At 37.1% G+C, this 26,922-nt stretch overlaps 1 protein-coding gene across 1 annotated transcript in view; it reads right to left on the bottom strand.

Annotated features, from left to right (window-relative positions):
• The window catches only part of cwc25 (CWC25 spliceosome associated protein homolog), an 88,529-nt gene that overhangs the window by 19,461 nt on the left and 42,146 nt on the right, over positions 1–26,922 (bottom strand). Inside the window, exon 4 of the mRNA XM_067363636.1 lies at positions 23,812–23,881. Within this exon, the coding sequence (XP_067219737.1) occupies positions 23,812–23,881 (70 nt within the window). The remainder of the gene's footprint in view (positions 1–23,811; positions 23,882–26,922) is intronic.

Here is a 26,922-nt window from a genome sequence, read left to right as displayed (position 1 = left end):
CAATTTGGACCTTCAACCTGTTGGTAGCCGTTGAAATCCACTATATGGAGAAAAAATCCTGGAATGTTTTCCTCAAAAACCTTAATTTACTGATGAAAGAAAGACATGAACATCTTGGATGACATGGGGGTGAGTAAATTATCAGGAAAAGTTTATTTAAAAGTGGACTAATCCTTTAAGCATGTGATCAGCTAAAGAAGATATTAATAGTCAAATATTAAAAAGTATTAATAGTGTTATTATATGATATAATTATTTGTTATTTTTATATTACAGAACAACAGTAAGATTTCAATACTAATATTCATGGATGTCTTTATTTCTTGCTTTCAAACGTTAAATCCTTGAGCTTTTATTTTGATGGAAAACCACAGGGAGATCCAGTAAGATGTTTTTCTTTGAAAACAGATTTATAAACTACACTCTCAGTACAGATGTTTGGTGCACGTTGTGCTCCTAAATTCAAATTATAAGTGACTCAAACACACAGCACTTGCAGAGCAGCATTTTCTGTGAATCGAAGCTGAAAGCCGTTTTACTCTATGGAGCGCCTCTATATATTTCTATAATTACATCACAACCGTTGTGATTTGATGCCACATCACATTCTCACATCCATGCACGTTTCCAAAACCGCGGTATACCTTGAAACCGGTTACCGGCCCATGCCTAATAACAACACTGAATTTTTATATGCCGTGGATGTTAATGAAATTTTTTTTATTAATTGCTCACCCTCATGTTGTTCCAAACCTGTAAGACCTTCGATATTTTTGATGAAATCTGAGAGCTTTCTTACCCTCCATAGACTGCAACGTTATTACCACTTTTTATGGCCCAAAAAGGTAGTAAAGTCCATGTGACTACAGTGGTTCAACCTTAATGTTATGAAGCGATGAGAATACTTTTTGTGCGCAAAAAATAAAATAAATAAAAATAAAAAAATAACAATAATAATAATAAAAAAAGATTTTATTGAACAATTTCTTCTTTTCTGTATCAGTCTCTGATGCTGTTCATGTAGTAAACAGTGCAGCGCTTCCAGGTTCTACGTCAGAACACAGCTCATTTACTGGCCAGCTCTTTTTTTTACAACTTAATTTTTATTTTCCATTTTTTTCTTTTTAAGAACAAACTTGCATACATCCTGTGTGTAACACATCATACATGTCTGTTTTTACATTTGTTGCAGGTCCACCTAGTCACCAACCATAAACAAAAAACATATCTAACAAACATTATACAACAATAATCTTCACAGGAAATAAAAAAATAAACAAACAAAAATCTATTTTAAAATTATTAAAAACAATACACCAAAATAGGAAACAATTAAAACTATATAAATAAATAAATACTTGAATCCAACCAAGGAGGGTGGGACTTTTTATTTATTCATTTTAATTATAGGTATTACTATTGCTGGGTATATATTACTAGATTTGCCATGCCTGGAAACCCGTCAGTCATAGTCCAAAGCCATTCCTTCTAACCAGGCTGCCCATCTTTTTTTTTCTTTTTCTTTTTTTTTTTTTTTTTTTTTTTTTAAAATCAGGCCTGTTGCAATCTAAGAGTATATGTTATTTTTTTCCATAACATATTTCTTTAATTAAAGATAACCATTTATTACAGGTTGGAGGCTCTCTTTGGAGCCAATTTTTGGTAATAGCTTTTTTTTTGCAGCCACAAGAGTATTTGGAGTAAATATTTTCCCTCTTTAGATTTCACCTCTTTCATATTGGCCCCAAGAATAGCCACCATGGGTTCTCTATTTAACTTTATAACCAATGTTTTCTCTGCAATATCGAATACCTCATTCTAAAAACCTGTTAATTTAGGACAAGTCCAAAATATATGTGTGAGATTGGCAAGAGCCTCCCTATATAGTCTCTTCAGCAATAAGCCGTTTGGTTAAGATTGATCTTGGATACCACTATTGGGTGATCTGAAAAATCGGATTGAGCATTTCCAGCTAAAATATCTCCAATTAACCGCATTTGTTACTTTAAAAATATATCTCCAGGCCTCTTCATGTATTTCCTTGTTAAACTCATTTTCCCATTTGTGCCTAATATGTTCAATATTATCTTTTTTCATATCAGATAAGGCCCGGTATAAAGTAGATACCGGTTTACCCGCCATCTCATGTAGCTTAATTCTTTTAAAATATTGTTCTACTGTTGATAATTGGTTTAGAATTTCTTTTGAATTTGGATGTTTGAGAAGAAAATTTCTTATTTGACGATATCGAAAAAAAAAAAAAAAAAACAGCTCTTGGTAAACCAAACTCTAATTCCAGCTGTTCAAAAGGTTTTCAATGTAGTACCAGCTAGCAGTTGATGAATAAAATATAAATTGTACAGTCTCCACCTCTGAAAACCTGAACCTAGCTGTAGGGGCTTTTTTTTTTTTTTTTTTTTTTAACATGAGATATCTGACAGGGCAGAGTCCCCAGTTAAAAGACCAAAACTCCGCTGAGCTTCTCTCCACGCTAAAAGAGTAATCATTGTCCACCTTCCTAAACGGCTATTACAGCTCTTCTCTTCACAAAAAGGAATAGCTGACAATGGCACACATGAGCAATTCGTCTTCATTTCAAGCCATCCTGTATTAGATCTGATATCCACAATGTCATGGCTCTTAATTGACATGCTAACCAATAGTATCTGAAATTTGGAAGAGCCCAACCTCCTTGAGATTTTTGTAACTGTAGAACCTTGTATCTAACTCTAGGGTGTCTTCCCTGCCAGATAAATCTGGAAGTGAATCTATCCAACAGTGTAAACATGGACCGTGGAGGTGTGAGGGGTAGTACCTGGAATAGAAACATCAATCTGGGAAGGATATTCATTCTAATTGACTCGATTCTTCCAGCCATAGAGAGGAGCAGCATAGACCACCTGTCAAGATCACTTGTAATCTTTTTAATAAGCTTAATATAGTTGACCTCATATAATTTATCAGAATTTGGGGGGATTTTTGCTCCCAAATATGTTATGCCTTCTCTTGGCCATCTAAAATGAAAGGAAGCTTTTGTGTGAAGGGAAATGTGTGCATTTAAAGCTCGGGCTTCAGTTTTATTAACATTCATTTTATATCCTGATAAATTTCCATATTGTTTAATTTCCTCCATTAATATTGGAACTGAACTTAAAGGATCTGAAACGCGAACAAGGACGTCATCTGCATAGAGGGACAACTTGTGTACATAATTATCTATATCAATTCCTTTAATTTGTAAGTTCTCTCTAATAGCTTGAGCCAGGGGCTCTATATTCATTGTGAACAATAGTGGGGATAGAGGGCATTCCTGCCTTGTCCCCCTACTTAATTGAAATGGCTGTGACAGACAGCCATTTATTCTGACCATGCTCTGTTGGTCTGAGTACAACAATTGGATCCACTTAACGAATTTAGGGCCAAATCCAAATTTTTCTTAACACCTTAAACAAAAAAGGCCAAGATATGCGATCAAACTCTTTCTCTGCATCTAACGCTAGTGCCATGCAAGGAAGTTGTTGAGAGGAGCTATATGTCATGATATTGAGTAGCCTTTGAATACTATCTTGCAAATGCTGCCCGATCACAAATCCAGTCTGATCTGGATTTATCAGATGCACAACAATTCTCTCTATACGCCTAGCCAATATAGATGTTAACAATTTGCAATCAGTGTTAAGGAGGGCAACTGGCCTGTATTCAGTCATTCATAAAGAGGGGAGGGACCCTACGGATTGTAGGGTCCCTCCCCTCTTTATGAATGACTGAAATTATTGCCTCCTTCCATGAATATAGCATTTTACCTGTTTCCATAATATGGGCATATGCTCTTTCTAATAAAGGACTTATAATGTCACTAAATGCTTTATAAAACTCATTTGTATACCCATCTGTCCCAGGGCTTTTATTATTCTTTAATTTTTTAATGGCTTCCATTATTTCTTCCTTTGTTACGTTTGAAGTTAAAATCTCCCTCTTGGGGGAAGTTAATTTTATCTAAATATGATTTTATTTGTTCTGGCTCTGAGCATATGTCTGCGTCTGAATAAAGGTTTTTATAAAAAGCAGCAAAGGTCTCTGAAATTTCAGCAGGTTTATCAGCAGAGTTGGTCTTAATTGTTTTCACTATGTTTAAACCATTTTTTATTTATTTCCCCCGCAACTGAGAAGCTAACAAATGGTTAGCTCTAATCCCATGCTCATAAATTTTTTGCTTTAAAAATCTTAGGTTCCTCTCTACTTTCTCTGTGTGAGTAAATCATCCACCTCCTTGAGCTGTTTTAGATTCTTTGTTGTTGGGTTTTGCTTATGCTGTATTTCCAGATTTTTTTTTTTTTTTCCCGAGTTTGTTTTGCTTTTCTATCTTCCTTTTTTAATGCGGAAGAACATTAAATAATTTTCTTTATTATTTATTATTTTCTCTTAACACAGCTTTAGCCGCCTCCCATAATGTTATGGGTGATGTATCTGGTTTATCGTTAAGTTCTAGGTACTGTTCAAATTCATGTCATATATGTTTTAATCTCTGGCCTTCCTAATAGTGATGTATTCAACCTCCATCTACTACCTGAAGGTCTTTGGCCAACTTCCCATATCAGTGACACAGGAGCATGATCAGATAATGAGATATTATAAATTTCACACTCTCTTGCTCTACAGACTTCACTTTTTGGCATAAAGAAGTAATCTATCCTAGAATATGTCCTTTGAGGATGGAAGAAAAAGGTATAATCTCGTTGTTTTGGATGTAAGAATCTCCAGATATCTAAAAACTCGAATTCCTCACAAACATTCTTAAGGGCTTTGGCCATTGATGTCTGAGGTGAGGATGAGAGTGGATATTTATCTAATAACAAAGAGATTGAACAATTAAAATCTCCCCAACCAATAAAGGGCCCTTTGCTCTTTCTGTTATTACACTAACAATGTTTTTTATAAATTGTGGTTTGTCATTCGGTGCATATACATTACACATGGTTACCCATACCCCATCTATCATTCCATTTACTATGATATGTCTCCCCTCTTTATCTTTAAATATTGAATCTAAACAAAACTGAATATTTCGCCACTTCATTGGGTTATATAAACCTTTCACATTATAAGATACTACATTATACCCCTTCATTTACGTTGTCGTATTGGATTGCAATTTATTCTCCTGTTTTAACCAACTTAACCCTCTAAATCACTGCACTTATCCCTTAAACCATGACGTATTACCTGCATATGTATGGTTGTAAGTCCCACTCTTTTAATACTCTTACAATAAAGAAAAAGAACATAAAGCCAAAAATAAATTAAACCTATACTGACAAGGAACAACAACAAAGAACAATATATTGTGGAGTCTATCCATTAGACTATTAAACGCCATTAATTAAAGGCCCCCACTAATAAATTAATTCAACAAAAGGTAACCTCTTTTGCTACACATTTTAATGGTTTAAATGTGTACTCTACATGTTTGACCACTTATGAACTATCATTTAGCCTACTGCATGTTGTGTTCGTGATTAATGTGCTCTACCATCACCAATAAATAAATGATTAGATCACAAAATTGTTTACAAGAGAACAAATTTCTTCATTGATCTAGTCACTTAATTTTGCTCTCAGAATGCAGATTCATGCATTTAAATTTAAAATTTACAAAATTTTCCTTCGGGGGGGCTAGCCCCCGGACCCCTCTAGAGGAACCAATGTACACATATCACAGTTTCACAAAATCCTGTGGGAAACACTGATATTATTCACTTTGAGAGCAATTCAATATCCCCAACCAGAGTTTTAGATAAATGTGTCTCCATGCATTTCCGCAGCAAGCCCAGCTTGAACAAGTCTCTTTCTCGCATCTCAGCCTCTGAAAGTTTTGCTCTGATCCCCAGATGTTAAAGACCTTCCGCTGCCTCCCAGGCTGAGCTATAACTCACTTCTCCATCTTCAAGCTGAACTTTCAGTATCGCTGGGTAAGGTGACTTGAACTTGATCTTGCGTTCTTTCAGCTTCTTTTTGATGTCTTTATACTCTCTTCATTTGCGTTGTACTGCATAGGAATAATCATGATCCAGCACGACACGACTCCCCTTAAACTGCAAATCCTTAGTAGCCCAGGCTTTGTGCAAGACACACGGTTTCATCTGAAAATGCAAAAACTTAACCACGACTGATCGCGGGGCCGCATTTGGATTTGTCGGTTTCATCCCGAGTGATCTGTGCGCGCTCTATACCCAAGTCCTCGTCCTCGGGTAGATCAAGTATCAATGTTGTCGACATAAATTCAATCATGTTTCTGTTTCCTTCTGCACCATCTTCCAGTCCATATATTCTCACGTTTGAATGCCTTAAGCGGTTTTCCAAGTCCTCTAACTTCTCCAACTGAAGCTGTTTTTTCATCATATATGTCAACAACCTGTCCGATCGCTCGCATCTGTCCTCAGTAATGCAGATTCTTTCTTCGGATTCCTCCATTCGTTTTTCGAGTCCTTTTATCCCTTCATTTACCTGCTTGATCGATTCCTCCAATTTTCCAAACTTCTCATTTATTTCCTTTCTCATGCCACACATTTCATTGAGTATTTCAGAGGTCGGTGAGTCGCTGAAAGCATCCTGGTTATCATTTGCGCTAGCCACTTGGCTAGGCTTGAAGGAATCTGTTATTTTGCCAGTTCCCTCACGATTTCTTCGACTTAGCATTTTAGATTCACTGTTTAGTTACAAGAACGAATTTTCTTACATTAACAACCCATATGTTATATTCTGAATCGATGTCTGAGGCATATATATATATATATATATATATATATATATATATATATATATATATATATATATATATATATATATATATATATATATATATATTTATTAAAATAGGTTTTCATTGGTCTGTTTATGATCTGATATCTTAATTGGCTACCGATAAGTCAGTCAAAGGTTTGAATATTAATTCAAATTGTAGGCATACTCTGTAACGGAATTTGATTTTACAAGTAGTAAAGTAGATTACTTGGCTTAATTTGTACTTAAGTACAAGTAAAATTTCAGATTTAAAAATGTACTCAAAAAAGTACAAGTACCCAAAAAAGGTACTTAATTACAGTAATGCGAGTAGTTGAAATTCATTACTTCCACCTCTGCTACTTACTTACAAAGCAGTAAATGGTTTAGCTCCCCAGTACCTGACCGAGCCCTTAACGCATTATAGCCCTTCACGTCTATTGCCATTTCAGGATTCTGGCCAGTTGATAATACCTAGAATATCAAAATCAACAGCAGGCGGTAGATCCTTTTCCTATTTAGCACCTAAACTTTGGAAAAGTCTTCCTAGCATTGTTTGGGAAGCATACACACTCTGTCAGTTTAAATCTAGTCAAGTCAAGTCACCTTTATTTATATAGCGCTTTTTACAATGCAGATTGTGTCAAAGCAGCTTTACAGTGATAACTGGTATGCTATTACTGGTATAACTAGTATACTTTTGGCTGCACAGCAGCTCTTAAAGAAAACAGTGTAATGTCCAGCTTAAGTAAATTCAGTATTGATTCATTCCATTGTAAGAATCAATAGTTATTATTTTAGTTAATTTATTTATATCAGCACTGGAGTTAACAGTGATGTCATCATCCAGCTCAGTTAGGCTAAAAAACACATCGCTTTAACCTGGCATACACATTATCAATGTATATTTTCAAATCCGTTAAAGGATTGTTAGGCTGATCCAGATCAGAAGGAGGACCAGCGAATAAACACAAGCACAACACATCCCTGACGTGTCTGATCCCAATCTGACTTACGACATGTAATGCTGCCTGAATCATAAGCATGAGCATGTTGGCCAGAGAAGAACTAGTCCCCTGACTGAGCCTGGTTTCTCCCAAGTTTTTTTTCTTTCACCTGATGGAGTTTGGTTTCCTTGCTGTTGTTACCTCTGGTTTGCTTACAGTAGGTGGCCAACCAAAACGGTGTTTCTACTGCCGCGTGTGCCACCGCCGCCGCATCGCAAACTGCATTTGCAGCTTTTGACCGCTGAGTGGCGCTTTAACCACATGATATCCAACAAATGCATCAAAGCACATTTATCTTTATGCAAAATGTCAATTTTATCATATATTAGGCCTATATTTATCACAAATAAATTTTTTATTTATATTTTAAACTCCTGTAATAAATCAGCATGGATTTTTGACACGCACATAGGCTACTTTGTTATTCGTTACCTGTCCTTTACTTGACAGATAACTACTTAGGAAAAATATAGCCTATCTGTTTGGACACTGATTAATAAATTGTTGATTGTTTTATGAATTATATCCCTTTGTTTTAGTAAAACGTGAGTCACTGAATAATATCGCTCCCATTATTAAGGCACGATTTAGCTAAATCATTGAAACTAAAAAGAATGGTCGGATTAATAAAACGTCATAAAAAACTGCAACTCCTGCAGCCGCATTTAAATGCAGGAGTGTATTCTGTTCCTTAAAATATCAAATTCAGAAACAACACTCCAGCGGATAGATCGCCTCTTATTTAACACAGACCTACGAATTTATTATCGAATTGAGATATTTCTTTCTTTTTAGGTACAATTATTCGCTGAGTTTAAGTTCATTTTTGAGACGTTTCAGTTTCTCGCAGAGAGACAGCTAAAAGCGCACCCTGTTTGTATTAATTTTATTTTACTAAAGCACAAGGTTTTGTTGTTATCGTGAGCGCACACAAATAAAAGTAGACCATTTGTAGTCTTGCACTAATCTGTAGGCTATCGCCAAAATGACGGAAGGCCTGATTTAAGTTGTTTCTGTCATGAGGAGAAAATCCATCAGAACGCGGCGGCGCTTTCGTCGGCCAGAGGGATAACAATGTAATCAATTTAGTTTCACATTTATATTTAAATATTGGGCTATAGCCTAATATATATATTTTTAAAGATGACACCTTTGATTATGAAAAGGGAATAGCATGACGGATGCGCAATGTTGGGAGACAAATGCAGCAGGTTAGACATAAGTTTGACCACTTCATTAAGTTTTGTTTTATAGTAAGTCTGTCTTTAAAATGAATTTCGTTTTGTAGAAATTGTATCTTAATTTCAATCAATGTTTCATCAACCAATTGCTTGTATTTAATTAGGAAGAAAACCATGAACGTCGGGTGTGGAATGGAAACGAAACCATGTTTCCGCTGCCTTTGAATAAGGCTGAAGCAATAGACGTCTTTCTGTTTTTATTAAATTTATTTATTACATGTCTTTATTACTTAATTGATAAGATGTTTTGGTCTAACAATATATTTTAGCTGCTCTAAATGCTAAGTTAGACACAAATTTGGGCATAGGCTAGGCTATATAAGGTTCTAGACAAGCGCGTAAAATGATGTTTCAGTAATTTCGATCGGTGCATCAAATGATATAGCCTAGGCCTAAACTAAATTCATGTATTTACAGTAAAAGAATAAAGAAATAGCCTAACTTATTGGCTATGCTATTTACATTTGGGCAATATAATAATAATAATAAATATAGCTGCAAGCAGCGATGGCGGGCCCAAGCCCGGTGGCACCGCCACCCCGGTGGCTTCAGGGCAACTGTGCACGGCGGGCAATAGTCCTTTTGATGTTTTACCGTTTTAAATGCCTATGTCAAATTCACTCCACATTTACTGCACTACAAGGTGCCGCTATAGAGCCCCTCCTCCCTGCTCATTTTCAAAGGTTTACATGTGCCAAGTTTTAACATTATTCTGATGAATTTTGAAGCAAATCAGGTAAAAATAAGAGGGTGATCTCAATGTATGCTGAAAGTGACACATTTTCTGCTTCCAGTTGGTGGCGCTATGACTTTGAATCACAATAGTCACATCCATGTGATCAGCCTTGTACAACGAAGACTAAGCCGAAGTTTCATCAAATTCAATTAATGTATGCAGAAGTTATAACACTTTGTTTCCCTTTTCTTGCCATAAATTCGTTGCCTCGCCACGGCCAAACCGTTTGAGATATCCAAAATCCGTTTGCAATTAAACAACTTCAGTGTGTTAGCAACAAGTTAAAAAAAGCTTGGTGTAAATTGGATAAACCCTGTAGGAGGAGTAGTATAAAATTCATAGCCTGTTTTTTCAAAAAATTACCTTCAAACAAAAATAGCCAACTTCCTGTTGGTCAGAGCTAATGAATGTAAATTAGAAAATTGTCCGGCTTGATGAGAACAATGTGTGTACAGAGTTTGGTGACTGTAGGAAAAACTAACCCCCCCACTTTTGTCAAAAGGTGGCGCTACTGAGCCCCTCCACCACACCCATTTCTATGGCTTTGTCCATGTCTACTGGTTGACAATATTGATGTGTGTGTCGAGTTTCATGCAATTTGAAGCATGTTAAGAGCCTCAAAAACACTCAATATTATTACAGTTTGACGTGTTGCCATGGCAACAATATTTCAAATATCAAAAATCCTGTCATAGGTCTACATCTGCTGTGTATTGACATTACACTGATGAAGTTTGAAGCAAATCAGGTAAAAATAAGAGGGTGATCTCAAAACATTTCAAAAAGTGATACACTTCCTGCTGCCAGTTGGTGGCGCTATAACTTTGACTCACAATAGTCACATCCATGTGATCAGACTCCTATAACGAACACACTCGTGAAGTTTCATAAAGATCAATATATGTATTAAGACGTTATAACACATTTCCTGTTTCCTTTTTCTCGCCATAAATTCGTTGCCTCGCCACGGCCAAACCGTTCGAGATATCAAAAATCCCCTGGCAATTTTTAATCATCAGTGTCTTGACTTCATGCTGACCGAGTTTGGTGGCGATCGGATTAATCGTCTAGGAGGAGTATATCAAATTCCAGAGCATGCGTTTTTCAAACAACCCTTAATAGCTGACTTCCTGTTGGCGTGGCGATTAACTTAGAGCGCGAAAGTTGTTCGGCCCGATGAGGTCTATATGTGTACCGAGTTTCATACTAATACGTGCAAGCATGTTTAATATATGGACCAAATTTTCAGACTTTTTTCAAGGGGGCGCTGTCGAGCCCCCCTGCCACGCCCGGGTACCAGCCTCTCCGGCGTCCTAATAGCCGCGGATTCCAATGTGTGTGCCAATTTTCAAGAGTTTTTGAGCATGTTAAGGCCCCCAAAAAGCCCCGGAAGACGGAAAAAAAAAAAAAAAAAAAAAAATAATAATAATCCTTAGAAGAACAAGAGGGCCCTGCGCGAATTTTCGCTTGGGCCCTAATAATAATAATAATAATAATAATAATAATAATAATAATAAACGGAGCAATTCCAATAGGGTCCTCACACCATCGGTGCTCGGGCCCTAATTAAAGCTGCAAGCAGCGATGAAAGGGCCCTCGCACACGGGCTCACCGCCACCCGTTGGCCGACATGCATGTAAGCGAATGAATACAGGAGAATTGTGCCATTAAGTCATTTCGAATTGCCACACTTCCTGCTGCCAACAGGTGGCGCTTTGACCATAACCAAATATTGCGATATAGATGTGTTCAGACCCGGACTGTTATCAAACACGTGAAGCTTGGAGCAGATCGGTCATCATATGCCTGAGCTACAACAACTTCCTGTTTCATGGCGTTTATCGCATACATTAGCACTTAGCCAAGTCTTGCATGATTTAATGTGTTTCTAGTTTGTTTGGTACTTTGTGGCATATTAAATTTGTGGTTCTGGGAGGGAATTACAGTGTAAATATGCCATTTCCTGTTGCCAGCAGGTGGCGCTATGACTAACGGAATATTGGCATATAGATATGTTCAGGCCAGGACTGTTATCACACATGTGAAATTTGGAGCAGTTCGGACATAGTATGCCTGAGTTACAACGGCTTCCTTTTTCATGGCGGAACAACAGACTTTGTCATGCCGCCACGGACACGCCCTTCAACGAAAACTGTAAATCTTCGCAATTTAACATCACAAAGGCCTTTAGATTAGACAGACAAAAAATGAAATTGATCTGATTAAATCTCTAGGAGGAGTTAATCACAGTGTAAAACATGTAATTTTCTGTTGCCCCCAGGTGGCGCTATGACTGTAACTGAATATTGGCATATAGATGTCTTCAGGCCAGGACTCTAATAAAACATGTGAAGTTTGGGGCAGATCAGACATTGTTTGCCCGAGTTACAACAACTTCCTGTTTCATGGCAAAACATCGAAATTTGCCAGGCCGCCACGAACACGCCCTTCAGCGAAAACTCTAGATCTTCGCAATTTAATGTCTCAAAGGCCTTTAGATTAGACTGACCAAATATGATGTTGATCTGATTAAAGCTCTAAAAAGAGTTTGTTAAAGTACAACGCCTGGAAAAGGCAAAAACTGCCCAAATTTTGCAAAGAAAAAAAAAAAAAACTCACTTCCTGTTGGTTTTCAGATTTCACTCCAAGAGACTTTTTTGTAAGTATTGGGCTGTTAGATGTGTGTACCAAATTTCATACCTGTACGTGAAACGTAGTGTCAGGGGCACTTCGTTGAAATTTTGTAGGTGGCGCTATCGAGCCATTTTGCCACACTTAATTCTGAAACCCATATCAGACGTAAATTTTTCACCACTTCTGACGCATCTGCAAAGTTTCCTGAGTTTTCGAGTATGTTTCGGCCCTCAAAAAAGTGATTCACCTTACATGGCGAAACATCAGACTTTGTCGGTCACCATGGACACGCCCTTCAACGAAAACTCAAGATCTTTGCGATTTAACATCTCAAAGGCCTTAAGATTAGACTGGCCATATATGATGTTCATCTGGTTTAATCTCTATGAGGAGTTAATCACAGTGTAAAACATGTCATTTCCTGTTGCCCCCAGGTGGCGCTATGACTGTAACTGAATATTGTCATAAAGATGTCTTCAGGTCAGGACTCTAATAAAACATGTGAAGTTTGGGGCAGATCAGACATTGTATGCCCGAGTTACAACAACTTCCGGTTTCATTGCGAAACATCGAACTTTGCCAGGCCGCCACGGACACGCCCTTCAGCGAAAACTCTAGATCTTCGCAATTTAACGTCTCAAAGGTCTTTAGATTAGACTGACCAAATATGATGTTGATCTGATTAAAGCTCTAGGAGGAGTTCGTTAAAGTACAACATGTGGAAATGGCAAAAACTGCCAACATTTTGTAGAGAAAATTCAAAATATCTCACTTCCTGTTGGGTTTACAAACTTTGCACCCAGGGGCTTTTTTGTAGGTATTGGGCTGTTACATCTGTCTAACGAATTTCATAACTGTACGTGAAACGTAGCACGAAGGGCGCTTAATTGAAATTTTGTAGGTGGCGCTATCGAGCCATTTTGCCACACCTAATTCTGAAACCCATATCAGATGTAAATTTTCACCACTTCTGACGCGTGTGCAAAGTTTCATGAGTTTTTGAGAACATTTAGGCCCTCAAAAATGTGATTCATTTTGGAGAAGAAAAAAATTTTGGCTGAGCAATTCCAATAGGGTCCTCACACCATCGGTGTGCTCGGGCCCTAATTAAAGCTGCAAGCAGCGTTGAGAGGGCCCTCGCACCCGGGCTCACCGCCACCCGTTGGCCTCAGGAAAACAGCGAAAAGTGGGCGTCATGCATTTAAGTGAGTGAATACAGGAGAATTATGCCAAAGTCATTTCGAAATGCCACACTTCCTGCGGCCAACAGGTGGCGCTTTTACCGTAACTGAATTTTGCCATGTTGATGTCTTCAGGCCAGGACTATCATTGAACACGTGAAGTTTGAAGCAGATCGGACATTGTATGCCTGAGTTACAACAACTTCCTGTTTCTTTCGTGGCGTTAATCGCATAAATTAGCACTCAGCCAAGTGTTGCATGATTTAACGTGTCTCTAGCATGTTTGGTACTTCGTGGCATAATGAAATGTGACTCTGGTAGTGAATTACATTGTGAAGCATGCCATTTCCTGTTGCCAGCAGGTGACGCTATGACTAACTGAATATTGTCATATAGATGTCTTTAGGCTAGGACTCTTATCACACATGTGAAGTCTGGAGCAGATCGGACATAGTATGCCTGAGTTACAACAGTTTCCTCTTTCATGGCGAAACATCAGACTTTGTCAGGCCACCACGGACACGCCCTTCACCGAAAACTCAAGATCTTTGATATTTATCATTATAAATATATATATATATATATATATATATATATATATATATATATATATATATATATATATATATATATATATATATATATATATATATATATATATATATATTCAAATGCGATTCACTTTGGAGAATAATAATAATAATAATAATAATAATAATAATAATAATAAACGGAGCAATTCCAATAGGGTCCTCACACCATCGGTGCTCGGGCCCTAATAATAATAATAATAATAATAATAATAATAATAATAAACGGAGCAATTCCAATAGGGTCCTCACACCATCGGTGCTCGGGCCCTAATAATAATAATAATAATAATAATAATAATAATAAGAAACAGCTGCAAGCAGCAATTATGGGGCCAAGCACAAAAACGGCACAAGAAACCAGCCAACACGGCTGGGAGCATCAGACCAACTGCAACAGTGAACAATTAAAGACGTATTAAGATCATTTTAGGCATAAGAGCTGAAAAATTATCAAAAATGAGGATTTACTGGTTCATAACTTTCGACCAATAGGTGGCGCTGTGTCCAAATTGTTGTGGTATGGTCAGAGTGAGGTGACAATGACACTTCCAAAGTTTGGTGTCAATATGTCAAAGCACTGAAGAGATACAGCTTCAAGAGTCATTTTTGAATCATGCCTCAAATTCTTTGCTCTGGTATACAAAAACGGTTTGACATATGGACTTGAAATCCATAACTTTTTGTCGGCATGGTCTGAAGATGACACGGTTCAATTTTGGTGAAAATCGGAGCAACGGTCTAGGAGGAGTTCGAAAAAGTAGGTTTTTAAAGAAAAACAATATGGCGGACAGGACGTTTAGCTGACTATGGCAAATTTGATATCTATGTTCTCAGCATAACCCAAGGAATCTACAGAGACCAGTTTCATTACAATTGGTTAATATAGACAAAAGTTATTAGCATTTTTGTAAATTTTGTTATAACTTTTGACCACGAGGTGGCGCTGTGCCGAAACTTCTCAGGCTCCTTCAGGGCATTGTGCTGATGACCCATACCAAGTTTTGTAAAGATACGTTAATGCGTTCGTAAAATACAGCATTTTAGCACAAAATTCAAAATGGCCGACGGCCAAAATGGCCGAATTGGGAAAATTGGATATCATTCGACTCGGCATGATTCCCCGAATCCAACGAGACCAAATTTATGATTTTTGGACAAACCCATCAGAAGTTATAAGCAAAAATACCCATTTTTCATATCTCCGCACCAGTAGGTGGCGCTGCGCCGAAACACTGCATGGTACCTCAGGTCATGCTTGTGATGACATGTTCCAAGTTTGGTCTGAATACGATAAAGCGTTGCGGAGATACAGCCTTACTTCTGTTTTCGCAAGCACTACGTACAATTCGTTCGTTAGTTTTTCGAAAACGGTTTGAGGAATCAACTTGAATTCCATAACTTTTTGTCAGCATGGTATGAAGATGATCTGATTCAATTTTCATGAAAATCAGAGTAACGGCCTAGGAGGAGTTCGAAAAAGTAAGTTTTTCAGAAAATTCAAAATGGTGGAAAAATTTTCATGACGGAAAATGACGTCATATGGTTCGTTCGATTCGTCTTGAGCCAAGGAATAAGAGGAAAAAAGAATTGTGTTTCTAGCCCTTATGGTTCAAAAGTTATTAACATAAACATAAGTGCAACTTTGGACAGCTGGTGGCGCTAGAGGGATTGAGTTAGAGACTCCAAATTTGCTGTGGACAAAGGTCAGACTGTCCTCTGACTGTGTGCCAAATTTCACAACTTCCCGCAAGCGGTTCTATGGGCTGCCATAGACTTCAAGAGCGGAAGAAGAAGAAGAAGAAGAAGAAGAATAAAAAAAAAAAAAAAAAAAAAAAAAAAAAAAACGCCAACAATAACAATAGGTGCCTCCGCACCTTCGGTGCTTGGCCCCTAAATATAGCTGCAAGCAGCAATTACGGGGCCAAGCACAAAAACGGCACAAGAAGCCAGCCAACATGGCCGTGAGCATCAGACCAACAGCAGCAGTGAGCAATTAGAAAAAAAAGTTATTAGCATTTTTGTCAATTTTGTTATATCTTTTGACCACAAGGTGGTGCTGGTCCGAAACTTCTCAGGCTCCTTCAGGGCATTGTCCTGATGAACCATACCAAATTTATGAATTTTGGTCAAACCCATCAGAAGTTATAAGCAAAAACAGCCATTTTTCATATCTCCACTCCAGTAGGTGGCGCTGTGCTGAAACATTGTATGATGCCTCAGGTCATGCTTGTGATGACACATACCAAGTTTGGTCTGAATATGATAAAGCATTGTAGAGATACAGCTTCAAGGGTAATTTTTGCATCACATCTCAAATTCTTTGCTCCGGTATACGAAAACGGTTTGACTTATCGACTTGAAATCCATAACTTTTTGTCGGCATGGTCTGAAGATGACATGGTTCAATTTTGGTGAAAATTGGAGCAACGGTCTAGGAGGAGTTCGAAAAAGTAGGTTTTTGAAGAAAAACAATATGGCGGACAGGAAGTTTAGCTGACTATAGCAAATGTGATATCTATGTTCTCAGCATGACCCAAGGAATCTACTGAGACCAGTTTCATTACAATTGGTGAATACAGTCAAAAGTTATTAGCATTTTTGTAAATTTTTTTATAACTTTTGACCACAAGGAGGCGCTGTGCCGAAACTTCTCAGGCTCCTTCAGGGCATTGTGCTGATGACCCATACCAAGTTTTGTAAAGATACGTTAATGCGTTCGTAAAATACAGCATTTTAGCACAAAATTCAAAATGGCTGACTGCCAAAATGGCCGAATTGGGAAAATTGGATATCATTCGACTCGGCATGATTCCCCGAATCCAACGAGACCAAATTTATGATTTTTGGACAAACCCATCAGAAGTTATAAGCAAAAATACCCATTTTTCATATCTCCGCACCAGTAGGTGGCGCTGCGCCGAAACACTGCATGGTACCTCAGGTCATGCTTGTGATGACATGTACCAAGTTTGGTCTGAATACGATAAAGCGTTGCGGAGATACAGCCTTACTTCTGTTTTCGCAAGCACTACGTACAATTCGTTCGTTAGTTTTTCGAAAACGGTTTGAGGAATCAACTTGAATTCCATAACTTTTTGTCAGCATGGTGTGAAGATGATCTGATTCAATTTTCATGAAAATCGGAGTAACGGCCTAGGAGGAGTTCGAAAAAGTAAGTTTTTCAGAAAATTCAAAATGGCGGGAAAATTTTCATGACGGAAAATGACGTCATAGGGTGCGATCGATTCGTCTTGACCCAAGGAATCAGAGGAAAAAAGAGTTTTGTTTTGAGTTTTTGCCCTTACGGTTCAAAAGTTATTAACATAAACATAAGTGCAACTTTGGACAGCTGGTGGCGCTAGAGGGATTGAGTTAGAGACTCCAAATTGGCTATGGTCATAGATCCGACTGTCCTCTAACTGTGTGCCAAATTTCATAACTTTCCCGCAAGCGGTTCTATGGGTTGCCATAGACTTCAAGAGCGGAAGAAGAAGAAGAAGAAGAAGAAGAAGAAGAAGAAGAAGAAGAAGAAAAAAAAAAAAAAAACAAAAAAAAAAAAACGCCAACAATAACAATAGGTGCCTCCGCACCTTCGGTGCTTGGCCCCTAATAATAATAATAATAAACAGAGCAATTCCAATAGGGTCCTCACACCATCGGTGCTTGGGCCCTAATTAAAGCTGCAAGCAGCGATGAAAGGGCCCTCGCACCCGGGCTCCCCACCACCCGTTGGCCTTAGGAAAACAGTGAGCGACATGCATGTGAGCGAGTGAATACAGGAGAATTATGCCAAAGTCATTTTGAAATGCCACACTTCCTGTGGCCAACAGGTGGCGCTTTGACCGTAACTGAATATTGCCATGAAGATGTCTTCAGGCCAGGACTATTATCGAACATGTGAAGTTTGGAGCAGATGAGACATTGTATGCCTGAGTTACAACAACTTCCTCTTTCATGGCGAAACATCAGACTTTGTCAGTCCGCCACGGACACGCCCTTCAACGAAAACTCCAGATCTTTGATATTTATCATCGCTAAGGTCTTGAGATTAGACTGACAACATATGATGTTGATCTGGTTAAATCTCTATGAGGAGTTAATCACAGTGTAAAACATGTCATTTCCTGTTGCCCCCAGGTGGCGCTATGACTTTAACTGAATATTGTCATATAGATGTCTTCAGGTCAGGACTCTAATCACACATGTGAAGTTTGGAGCAGATCAGACATAGTATGCCTGAGTTACAGCAGCTTCCTCTTTCATGGCGAAACATCAGACTTTGTCAGGCCGCCACAGACACACCCTTCGGTGAAAACTCTAGATCTTTGCAATTTAACGTCTCAAAGGCCTATATCAAAATTATATATGTTTGACTTATCCAACCCTGTTTTAAAAATAGGTATATGCTGCCCTCTAGTTGTTACTCTATGTATGACAAATTATATTTGATTGAAAAATGGATTAATCTGCCTATTTTTAATTACACATGCTTTTTGAATTGGAAGAAAATGAATAAAATGTGTTTATTTCAAACATCTATATTATTCTATATATAAATTGTGTATAGTGTTTTTTTTTTAATGGAGAATATGAGTCATTCCGTTTATCTTTTTTACATTACTTCAATCTATTACCATGGCAAGACGGTTCAAGATATCCATTATCCGTTTTCAATTTAACATCTTCAATGTTTTAGCAATATGTAAAAAATGTTTGGTCTGAATGGAATAAACTACCTAGTAGTAGTAGTTTAAAATTCAGAGCCTGTTTAGTTAAAAAATCCACATTCAAACCAAAATAGCAGACTTCCTGTTGGTCGGAGCTAATGACTGTAAATTAGAAAATTATCCGGCTTAATGAGAACAATAAGTGTACCTAGTTTGGTGACTGTAGGTTAAACTACCCCCCCCCACTTTTGTCAAAAGGTGGCGCTATAGAGGCCCTGCTCCCCGCCCGTTTCTACGGTTTTGCCCATGTCTGCTGGTTGATATCTCTGATGTGTGCATTGAGTTTCATGCAATTTGAAGCATGTTAAGAGTCTCAAAAGCTTCCAAAACTAATATTAAAGTTTGATGCATTGCCATGGCAACAGTGTTTGTGATTTCACTATTCCCTTTCAAAAGGTCTACATTCACCATGTTTTGACATTATTCTGGTGAAGTTTGAAGCAAATCGGATAAAAATAAGATGGTGATCTCAAAGCATTTAGAAAGTGACACACTTCTTGCTATCAGTTGGTGGCGCTATAACTTTGACTCACAATAGTCACATCCATGTGATCGGACTACTACAACCAACACACTCGTGAAGTTTCATAAAGTTCAATCAATGTATGCAGAAGTAGACCTATGACAGGATTTTTGATATTTGAAATATTGTTGCCATGGCAACAGGTCAAACTGTAATAATATTCTTGAGTGTTTTTGAGGCTCTTAACATGCTTCAAATTGCATGAAACTCGACACACACATCAATATTGTCAACCAGTAGACATGGACAAAGTCATAAAAATGGGCGTGGTGGAGGGGTTCAGTAGCGCCACCTTTTGACAAAAGTGGGGGGGGGGGGTTAGTTTTTCCTACAGTCACCAAACTCGGTACACATATTGTTCTCATCAAGCCGGACAATTTTCTAATTTACATTCATTAGCTCCGACCAACAGGAAGTCGGCTATTTTTGTTTGAATGTTAATTTTTTGAAAAAACAGGCTATGAATTTTATACTACTACTCCTACAGGGTTTATCCAATTTACACCAAACTTTTTTGAACTTGTTGCTAACACATTGAAGTTGTTTAATTGCAAACGGATTTTGGATATTTAAAACGGTTTGGCCGTGGCGAGGCAACAAATTTATGGCAAGAAAAGGGAAACAAAGTGTTATAACTTCTGCATACATTAATTGATTTTGATGAAACTTCGGCTTAGTCTTTGTTGTACAAGGCTGATCACATGGATGTGACTATTGTGATTCAAAGTCATAGCGCCACCAACTGGAAGCAGAAAATGTGTCACTTTCAGCATACATTGAGATCACCCTCTTATTTTTACCTGATTTGCTTCAAAATTCATCAGAATAATGTTAAAACTTGGCACATGTAATCCTTTGAAAATGGGCAGGGAGGAGGGGCTCTATAGCTGCACCTTGTAGTGCAGTAAATGTGGAGTGAATTTGACATAGTCCTTTGATGTTTAACTGTTTTAAATGCCTATTGCCCGCTGTGCACATTTGCCCTGAAGCCACCAGGGTGGCGGTGCCACCGGGCTTGGGCCCGCCATCGCTGCTCGCAGCTATATTTTTTATTTTTAGTCAATTGAGTTTAGTTCTAAAAAAAAAAGCAAAGGCTAAATAGTAAATAATGCGACGGCCCATCATAGGGTTGGGGCTGCGGGGCTGTCCCGTATGCCCATGATGTAATGGTAATACATCGCTTACAAAGGGTTCATGTGAACTACTGTATGATTATCAGATTATTTTAATGTGTTAATGTTTCAACTATATTGTGCATTTATAGCTATGTAACAATCTGATAAACTGCAATTGTGCAGTTTGTATCCATTAACACTCTCATAAACATTACAAAAAAAATGTCATGCCATAAAAAAACATTAGCCCAATAATCAACATTATGTTATTCAACAAGTGCTAGGCTATTAAGATAAAAAAGTTTCTGCTATAGAGTTGGTCTGCAACACTTGACAAGTTTGAGATAGGGGAAGGGCGCTTTGTTTAAAATGTTTGTCACCAAAGCCATTAATCCAGAGAGCGGGAGACTCAAAATATTAGCCTAAGCTATGTGCCTGACAGACCTTTTTGCAATCTTGGTGCTTTTTGTTAATTTTAACATCCTGATCTGATCATATGAAATAAGCTGACGAAATACACAATTGTTAGACTCTGTTATGAGTATTTGCAGTAAGTTTCTTTATTTGTTTGTGATTTTGCAGTGTTTCACGCTCCACTCCAGAAGTTCGAATAGGATCAACCCTCCTCTCGCGCGTTTGCCAGCGTCTGCTGCTGCCGAGTATGTGCGAAGTTTTGACTTGAGCGAGGAGGGATTTTGTAAAAGTCGGAGCGTCGTGTTTTTTTATTTTTTATTTTTTTTTTATCTGCAAGAAATGTTATGAGTTTGGCGTGTGGTAGGAAAAAAAAGTTTGCACAATAAGCCACTACGCAAATGTGTCTAAGACCAGCTAAAATATATTGTTCAACCAAAAACATTGTATCAATTATTTAAGTAATAAAGACATGTAATAAAATAATAAATAAATTTAATTAAAACAGAAAGACGTATATTGCTTCAGCCTTATTCAAAGGCCGCGGAAACATGGTTTCGTTTCCATTCCACACCCGACGTTCTTGGTTTTCTTCCTATTTATTAAATATAGGATTGATTGAAATTAAGATACAATTTCTACAAAACGAAATTCACTTTAAAGAAAGACTATAAAACAAAACTTAATGAAGTGGTCAAACTTATGTCTAACCCGCTGCATTTGTCTCCCAACATTGCGCATCCGTCATGCTATCCCTTTTCATAATCAACATAGGTGGAATTTATTCATTTAAAAATAATAGGCAATAGCCCAATATTTAAATATAAATATAAACTAAATTGGCTATATTTTTATCCCTCTGGCCGACGAAAGCGCCGGCGCGTTCTGATGGATTTTCTCCTCATGAAAGCTGAAACAACTTAAAACAGGCCTTCCGTCTTTTTTGGCGATTACTTACTTACTACGAATGGTCTACTTTTATTTGTGTACGCTCACAATAACAACATACTTTTGAATAATTAAATAAAATAAAAACAGGGTGCGCTTTCAGCTGTCTCTGCGAGAATCTGAAACGTCTCAAAAGTGAACTTAAACTCAGCGAATAATTGTACCTAAAAATAAATAAATCTCAATTCGATAAGATATAGGTCTGTGTTAAATAAGAGGCGATCTATCCGCTGGAACGTGTTGTTTCTGAAATCATGGCCAGTGCTCGTTGCTGCTGTTATCAGTTCTCTTGGCGCTCGTGCACATGAGCAGTTTTCACAAAAGACAATCGAGCGTTTCGGTCTGGTAAAAGCACAAAACAAAATGCACACAACCTGTCCTTGCTCTTGATGTACAATCACTGATGAACACCTTTGGTTGTTTTAATGAGTAAATTTGCCTAAATATTTATTCCTGCCGGTATTAGTCTGCGATATCAAAATCACTAAACATTATATAGCATATATAATACCCCCCCCCCCCCCCCCCACACACACACAAAAATAATAATAATAATAATATTTAATATTAATATAATAATTTAATATTTAATAATAAGGATTTTTTTTTTTTTGCGCTAAGAGCAAACCAGAATGAAAATATTACAATTATAATCTGTGTGTGTGTGCTCCTAATATATATATATATATATATATATATATATATATATATATATATATATATATATATATATATATATATATATATATATATATATATATATATATGCATGCATGCCTAAGGGTCTTTCTTTTAATTTTTGATGCATAGAGTAGCCTAAGCCTATCCCACGTTTTGAAATTAACTCACTTTTTAATGGTTTTTAAGGATGTTAAAAGGTTATATTATAATGTTATTGTTGTTTTACTTCGTCCTTTCATCTCCGTTTACAAACCGACATTTTATTATTACAGTCACTTTCCAATCCGTCCCTTTGCGCCACCTGGCGGTAGTTGTTTACACGCGACTGATTTTCAGTTAACGCAACGGCCCTGCGGCGGCGGTATGCGCGGCGGTAATACCCATTTTGGTTGTCCACCTACTGTAGTTGGGGACACTTGATATTTAACAAATGTTTTTGATCTGCCTACACTGACACCACTGTATGCGAACTGAACTGAGCTGGACGATGACACTTTTTTTCCAGAGCTGATGTATATATAAATTAACTAAATTAATAACTAATGATTTTTACAACAGAATGAACTTATCAATACAGAACTTACTTGAGCTGGACAATGACACCATTTTTTTCTAGAGCTGCTGTACAGCGAAAATTGTGCTGCTTTGAAACAATCTGCATCGTAAAAAGTGCTATATAAATAAAGGTGACTTGACATTATTCCAGTTAGATTTTTATTTTAAATCGAAAAGTTAAAAAAAGTAAAAGAAGTCAAACATTATGCCACAGTTTCACAGACAAGGCTTAAGCTAGTCCCAGACTAAAATGCTTGTTACAGCTGCTTTAACTGAAACCACTTACACTGACATATCTTAAAATATGTCAGTGCCATTGTTTTGTCTCAAGATGCACACCAGTAATGTTTTGTTTCTAGGGCAAGTTTATAAAAGATACTTAAATGCCCTAATTGAACTAAGGCTTAATCCTTAAGCCTTGTCTGTGAAACCAGGCCTATATTTAATAAATTAACCTTTATTTTGTGGACCAGAGTGAAATAACACTTATTTTCCCAGAATTCCATTAACTGTTGAATTTCATATTGTTAGATTGCAATACGGTAAACTCCTATTTTTGTCAAATAAATTTCCAATGCAACTGATGTGACCAATTAATGTCAAATTCCAAATAATGAATTAAAAGCAAGTTAAATCTTCAATTCTGACAACTAAATATCATGCAAAGTATTCTACTCACCATCTTTTGGATTTCTTTCATTTTAACAGGATTTGTAAGAACTCCTCTCTTCTTCTCCTCCTCCCGTTTGCTGAAAAACAGGGATTATATCTACTGTAAACATTTTAATTTACCAGCAATTATAGGAATATTTCCAGACCCAAATAAATATTTGAGTTAAGCTCAAGCTACATATAATTTTAACTCCTCCCTAGTTCTCTTTAAAATAGTTGATTACCCTTGCTAACAGGGCTGTAATGGTACACGTATTTGTACCGAATATTTTCGGTACAGATCTTTCAGTTTGACAATGCAGCATTGGTTTAAAGGCCCACTGAAGTGTCTTGGAACGCGCAGCTTTATTCAATATGTTGACGTAATTTCAACAAACAAGAAGACAGGTCGATATATCAAACCGCCCCGCCCCTTTTTAAAAAATAGCCAATAGCGTTTTGTTTATATCACAGCTCGGCCAGAGCAGTTAAACTCAGTAAAACCCGTTTCCTTTTAATATCTAACTGTTTATCCTCCTAATCTCCTCTATATCACTTTAAAATATAGCATTCTGTGCAGAATTTAAATATGTCTGATACTTTTCTTGGTCTGAGCCAACTAGCGGATATGATCCGCTCTGTGCTCTAGTGTCCCTGGGCCATAGCAGACTGTGCTCGCGCTGTGTTTATGTTATACTAATGCAAAAAGACTTTACTCACATCAATGGAAAGCATATTTATACTGTCTGAATCATTCCTGATCCCCTATATAGTGCACTATGTGCACTTTACCATGTAGAAACTGGTATATGTGTGAACAAATGACCGATTTCAGCCACAGCTTCAGTGTCTGTTGACAGTGTAGGAGGGGGCGGGATTTCACATTCTAGAGCGCATTTGATTGGACAGGAGAGCTGAAGTGAGATGAGATGTCATGAAAATACGTGATCCATTTATTGGAAGTGAGAGACTAAGTTTTGAATGCTTATCATTGAATGCGATATCCGTCATGTTATTCTGTCATGTTTCCTACCTTTCTTTCCAAAATGCGACAAATGCCAGTATCTTTTTTCTACAGAACACGATATATCCGCTCAACCAATCACAGCGCACCATTCCACACACTAAACCATAATGGTGGTGCTCTGAATACACCCGGCATCCTAGTTTTCCTTATCTGCTTTGTACTTTGTGATCAACAAAAACAGAAAAATTAATACTTTTGACGGCATTGATGAACCTGTGGTGGTTTCTGTGGTGGGGAAGAAACGCAAGTCATTGAAATGTAATCATTTACGTGAGAATATAAAGAAGATGAGGCACTCTGTAAAGCTGTTGCTTTGTTACACGACAGCATTAAACTTCTGTCACGGTCCACAAAACTGAATCATGGGCAGTTTTTAAAAGCCGTTTTTGATACCAATGTACTCGGCATATGTGTTTATTTTAACCATGCGGTGGCGCCGGATACTCTTTAATCTGTAATGACAAAGAATTCATTTATGACATTAACAAGATGACCCGTTGAAGTCATTTTGGGAGCGACGACTGAATGTATTTTTAGTAAAATGCCTGTATATAAAGATAAGTACTGGCAAAGTTCAGACGCTGTCATATATGTGAATCAACTTACTTTGTTGTGTATTTTCAATTTTAAAAATAACTTTTTTATTGATGGATTTATTGCATTTGGGGGAAAAAATAATCTGCTTTTATAATAAACTTTTTATTTTTAATGTTTTTATAACCAAAAGATGCTATGTGAAAGTTTGAAACAGAAAATAATGGTTTTCATCTTGCCGCTTTCTTGGTAAAGAAAACACCTTTTTACTCTAATCAAAATGGAGTTATTGCATTTTGGAACCAAACTCTTCATATCGTCTATCATATCGTAATTGTTGATTTAGCGATCTGACATTATAGAGTATGTCCCCTCACTTTACAAAAACCAAACAAATACACACATATTGAGTGCGCGCGCATACCCTACATGACGTGGTCTTGTAGGTTAGACTAGTGCGCGTGAATATTTAGAGTGTACGCTTTCACTGCGTGATTTAGTGTCTTTAGAATGCCCCCAGAATTCAAGATAAGGACAAAAATGCCCCTGTATATCTTTTATATTTCTATAATTTAATATAGTTAACAATATTACACGAAGAGTGCATTTTTCTTGAAATATCAGCATGATTATAATGGGACATTGATTTTATACATCGTACAGTTTAATAACCAAGTAGTTTATATTAACCCTCTGGAGTCTGAGTCTGATTTGGGGCCTGGAGAAGTTTTGACATCCCCTGACATTTGTGCTTTTTTCAGTTGTTCATAAACATTAATGGAAAATGTGTCATTACACTGTATTCAGCACAAACTAGGCTACAATAATATGTGCGGAACATGTATGTACATGTTTGTGTTTTTGAAGGAATAACATTTATGCGTGGTTATTGAAAAAACAAAACTTAAGTCACTGAAATAAGGCCAAAAAGAGTAAAGTAAATCTGTGTTTACAAGACTTTAGGATATTGGAGATTGTAAACTACAGTTTTTGCTTCAAAATTATGTAAAAATTATGCTGCCTACTCCTTCATATAAAACAATATATTAATTTAGTTTTTGTAAGACACTTTTTTGCTAAGAAACAGTATGCGAGGAGGCGTGAATCACCACTGAATAATTCTTACCTGAGAAGACAAAAGAATTGGATAGTAATGAGCTGAAATGGCTTGCATATTAATGAGGCATTTCAGTCAGTTAGGCTGTGAAAAAAACCTTCTGTGATGTCTCAAGCTCATCATGATATATGAAACATACAGAAAAATATTACTACAATATAAAGTAATGGTTTTATATTATACTTTAAAATATAATGTATTTCTGTGATGCAAAGAGTCTGAATATAGGCTTTTAGTTTAAAAGCATGCACATTTGGAGAAATATTGGATTCTCATATGCTTATGTCAATTTTCTATACAGAGGAGTTATATTTATTTAATATTCATTGTCATTACTATGAGCGCTGGTGTTTTCAATTCATCCTTGAAGTCGGAGGGCGCTCTGTGCATTTTTTAGTCCACAAATTCATCTAAAAGAAGAAGAGGCTATTCCATGAATGGAGTTTCCAATTCATACTGCA

This window comes from Chanodichthys erythropterus, chromosome 16 (assembly GCF_024489055.1).
Source record: "Chanodichthys erythropterus isolate Z2021 chromosome 16, ASM2448905v1, whole genome shotgun sequence".
In the NCBI taxonomy this organism is placed as follows: domain Eukaryota; kingdom Metazoa; phylum Chordata; class Actinopteri; order Cypriniformes; family Xenocyprididae; genus Chanodichthys; species Chanodichthys erythropterus.
Note: the sequence above shows the minus strand (reverse complement) of the source record. Positions and strands in the feature narration are given on the sequence as shown.